This window comes from Plecotus auritus (assembly GCF_963455305.1).
Source record: "Plecotus auritus genome assembly, chromosome: 9".
NCBI lineage: Eukaryota > Metazoa > Chordata > Mammalia > Chiroptera > Vespertilionidae > Plecotus > Plecotus auritus.
Genome location: NC_137783.1, coordinates 7239841 through 7244176, shown reverse-complemented (window position 1 = coordinate 7244176; position 4336 = coordinate 7239841). Strand labels below are relative to the sequence as shown.

General features: G+C 54.3%; 1 protein-coding gene across 1 annotated transcript; it reads right to left on the bottom strand.

Annotated features, from left to right (window-relative positions):
- Positions 1–2597: 2597 nt before the first annotated feature.
- On the bottom strand, positions 2598–4064 carry PRLHR (prolactin releasing hormone receptor; the record flags this gene model as incomplete). The annotated part of the gene is made up of 2 exons (XM_080640160.1): positions 3973–4064; positions 2598–3716 (listed from the first exon to the last, which is right to left on the bottom strand). The coding sequence occupies exon 2, from the start codon at positions 3708–3710 to the stop codon at positions 2598–2600; it is 1113 nt and encodes a 370-aa protein (XP_080496286.1). The 5' UTR covers positions 3711–3716; positions 3973–4064.
- Positions 4065–4336: the final 272 nt, after the last annotated feature.

Sequence of the window (4336 nt, the reverse complement as noted above, 5' to 3'; positions counted from 1 at the left end):
ACCACTGAGCCACGCTGGTCGGGAGTGGGAGATTTTTTTTTTTTAAGTTTGGTTTATAGTCAAACTAGTCCCAAGTAGAATTCAACAGGGTAAGAATTAATTAGTTGCTATTCATTTGCCCATTGGCTTAATTTATAAAAATATTTATGAACACAACACAATTCCTCAACCTCTTTAGGCTCTCCATAAAATCCATATAAGTGTTAAACATTTTAACTTATAAGCGAGATAGAAACAGGTAGCAGCTTTTCTAGTAATTATTGGGACACTTTCTTCTCACAGTTGATACAGACTTTCTTACATCAGGTTAATCAGGGAACACTTCAGTTTTGGGGTTTGGAATAATTCATGGTGTCTAACTTTATAATGCAACTGGTCTGATTGGGCTCATGCAGTGCCTTACACATAGGAGATGTGTAAGGAAACTGCTGAATGGACACCTATAGATCTCTGATTATATTAAAACCAACTGAAATGCTTTGGAAAAATAACAACACTTAGGCCCAGCCCCATCTCAAATCAATTGGACTCTCTGAGCAGAGGGCCTAGGCAGTGATGTTTTCTGAAAGCTCCCCCAGGGGATTCTAGGAGCAGCCAGAGCTGAGAACCAGTGAATGTAACCTTGCAACAAAGAGACCCCAGTTCATCATATTCCTCCCCAACTAATCCCACCCTTTCCCCCATCGCCTCCACGCTCCACACATACTCAACCAAAGAAGGCTCTGAGGAAACGTGAAATGTGTGGCCTTGAGCCTCACAAGTAATGGGACTGCTGGAGGCACAGGAGCCTGTCCCTGGGATGCCTGGGAGATGAGTTCATTTGGGACTGGGGAGTGACACGATGCTGTGGGTGGGCTACACTATTAGAGCACAGGGTCTTTGTTCTCCACATCCACAGGTGAAGCCGACAGCTAGTGTCAGTGTCACCGCCAAAGGTAACTTGCATCTCCCGAGTTAACCTGTGTCTTCCTTTCTCCCAAGCCAGGCTTTTCCTACCCTTCCCCATGCTTCGAAAACTCTAGTCATATAACTACTAAAGACTCAGACTGATAACTAGCCCAACCACGAAACCTCACTCTTCCATCCTGCTTGTTGGCATTGGAGTAACAGCATCGAATCCTTGTCATCCCCAAATCGCCTCCTGGTTCGCTTCCTATCGGGGGACACCTTAATGAGCGAATGGGCTGCTTTCTGAGAGTGAGAGAAACACTGATTCAGCTGCTTAGTGAGCTGTGGGGGCCCGGAACTTTACGGTTGGCGACCCAGAGGCTGCAGACATAGCTCAGGCCCTGTATGCTGCAGGGGCTGATCTGTCAGCTGGAGTTCATGTGCCATTTCCTAACACTCCTGCCCTCACTGCCCCGCCGCTGTTCCAACATCAGTGGGGAAACCCTTATCACAGGGCACTCGTCCTGTTTACAAAAGGTCCTCAGGAGGTTAAGGTGAGAATTAGCAGCATGGTATCGTGGCCCAACGACCTTCACCTGTTCCCTTAACCGTGCGTGGAAGGAATTACATGTTTGATCTATGCATCCTGTGCGTGACTGCTTATTTTTCTGTTTAGGCCTTAAGGAAACTTCTCCCAGTCCTTGTAATCTGGATTGATCACGTTCCAAGAGTGTCACTACAGAGCAGGTGCTGAGCGGTTGGAAGACAGCTGTGGATCTGCTGCGACCGAGCAATTGGAGAATGCAGGAGCGTGCTGTGGCACGCAGCTGACACTGCATGTTCAGGGAAGCAGATATGTGCGTGCCCACCTAGTGGCAAGCACTGGGTGTGTATACACAAACATACACACAGCTAGGATGTCTGTCCTCTGCATGGCTACCTGTCCCCTTAAGCGACGGGTGCCTTTTCCTCTTTATTCCTATTGATTTATCGCTTCACTAACTAATTTATCTCATCATTTTCAAATAAAAGTTGGGGATGAGGAGGGGGAACATAATAGCAAGACCTTTTCAAAGGTCGTTTGTAAGTGTGTTTGTACTATAAACGCAAGTGGATTTCAAATGAAAACCCTTTTGATGTATCAAGGTCTTATTCAGAAAATGCTAACATCCTAGATGTAGACTGGTAATACATATTTCCCCAGAATTTTAGAAATAAGTGGGTTCGCATTAAGCAATACCGGGTATTATATCTCAGCCTCAAAAATTGCATCCATTTTAAAAGGCAAACCAAAGAGCTTTGCCAGACTCCTACGCAGTCACTTTAACTCCTACCCCCATTGTTCCTTCTCATCTCACCATTGAGCAAACGGAAGGCAAGGCATGGGAGGCTGCCACGGTTCGGAAACACGGTTTTAAAGCCGAAGAGCTTGGTTTGGCCTTTAAAGCATAAAGAGAAAAATAATAAACCCTTTTCCTCTCCCGGGGCCTCCTCCTCGAGGCAAAGCACTTGCCCCAAAGCCCACTTAACGCTTTCCAAAGACTCGAGGACCAGGCAAGGCTGCGGGACAAGGGCGCCGCTGGGCTGGGAGTCTGGCCCGTCTTGGCTTAGCTCTGGTCCTGGGAACAAGCCCTCCAGCCCAGCCTCGGTGGACACCCTCAGAGACCAGTGGCCGTGGAGCTCCCCAGCCCAGGCCCGGCGCAGTGGCCTCAGATGACCACGCTGACTGTCATGCTCTGGCCTTGCGGCGCGATCTTGCGCGGCCAGGCAAGCAGCAGCTTGCGCAGCTCCTCGCGGAAGCTGTCGTGCAGCCACGCGTAGATGAAGGGGTTGTAGCAGACGGAGCTCATGGCGAGCCAGTGGCAGAGCAGCTGCACTAACCCGAAGGCGTCCGGGTCGATGGCGCGCGGGTCGAGGTCCCGCAGCAGGTTGAAGACGTGCAGCGGCAGCCAGCAGATGGCGAACACAACCACCACCACCACCAGGAGGCAGAAGGTGCGGCGGCGCCGCGCGCGGTCCCAGTCGGCCTGGCTCTGGGTCACGCAGCCCGGCACCACGCGGTTTCGGAGCTTCACGGACACTCGGACGTAGGACAGGAGGATGACCAGCAGGGGAAGCAGGTAGGTGACGAGCAGCAGTCCCCAAGCATAGAGCTGGCGCTGGCGCTCCTGGGACCCCCAGAACTCCTCGCAGAGGCGCACGCGGTGCGGCTTGAGCTCGACATGATAGGTGTGCAAGGCCGCGGGCACCGCCAGCACCGCGGACAGCGCCCAGATGGCCAGCACCGCGTAGGCGCTGAAGCGCAGCGAGATGCGCCGGCGAAGCGGATGCACCAGCACGACGTAGCGGTCCACCGCGATGGTGGTGAGCGTGAACACGGACACGTAGACGGTGACGGGCTGCAGGAAGAAGACCAGGTGGCACAGGCCGCCGCCGAACACCCAGCCGCGCGGCTCGAAGGCGTAGGCCAGCGTGAGCGGCACGCAGGCGGTGCACATGAGCACGTCGGACAGGGCCAGGTTGCCGATGAGGAAGTTGGTCACGTTGTGCAGCCGGCGCACCCGCGCGATCACCAGCACCAGCAAGCAGTTGCCCGCCAGCCCCACGACGACCACGAGGCTGTAGAGCAGCACGATCAGCCCCTTCAGCTGGTGCACCAGCTGCAGGCTCTGGAAGGGCGTGGCGGCCTGAGCGCCTGCGCCAGCTGCTGACCCATTGCCCGCCGAGGCCTCTGCACTCTGGTTGCCCGGAGCGGAGGCCGCTGGGGGAAGTCCAGAAGATAAGTCAGGAACCAAGGGGTCCTGCGTCGGCAGTGAGGCCATGGCCACCTGTACAAAGAGAATCAAAGTGCCTCGCTTCCCATTCTCTATCCGCCCCCTCCTCCCCAACCACTCCCTTCCCCAATTACCTAAACCCCCCTTTGGAATAACTGGCCAAAGTAAGTAATAATTAAAAGCGCCGTCATCCCACCTCTGCAAAAATAAACCTATGCGTGGTCCTACGTGCACAGGTTCTTTAAATGCCTTCTAGTCCATGTAGGGCTCTGGCAATGCGCGCAGGAGAGACCCAGGAGCATGGTCCTACCTGGTGAGTGCGGCTTGGCGGGCGGGAAAGCGCTCCAGGGAGGGAGGGATAGAATCTGTCCCCTGGAGCCCAACGCCCACGACTGCGGTGCAGGCTTCTCGCTTTTCTGCTTCTCTGCGGGAGCTGAGCAGATTCAGGAGTTGCCAGTGGGCTCGCAGCTTTTGAGGGGGACTGGGAGCGAGCGCCTCCCTTCTGCCCCGCCCCCACCCCAGCGCTCCCTTGTATGGAAAACAGGGGCGGAGCGAAACCTTCAGGCTCGGTGCTTAGACAACTAGAGAGAAGGGCGAGCGTCGGGAGGATGGAAACAGAAACGGGAGGAAGGGTGGACACACCTGGGCGGGAGCTTGCTGCGCCCTAGGAGAGT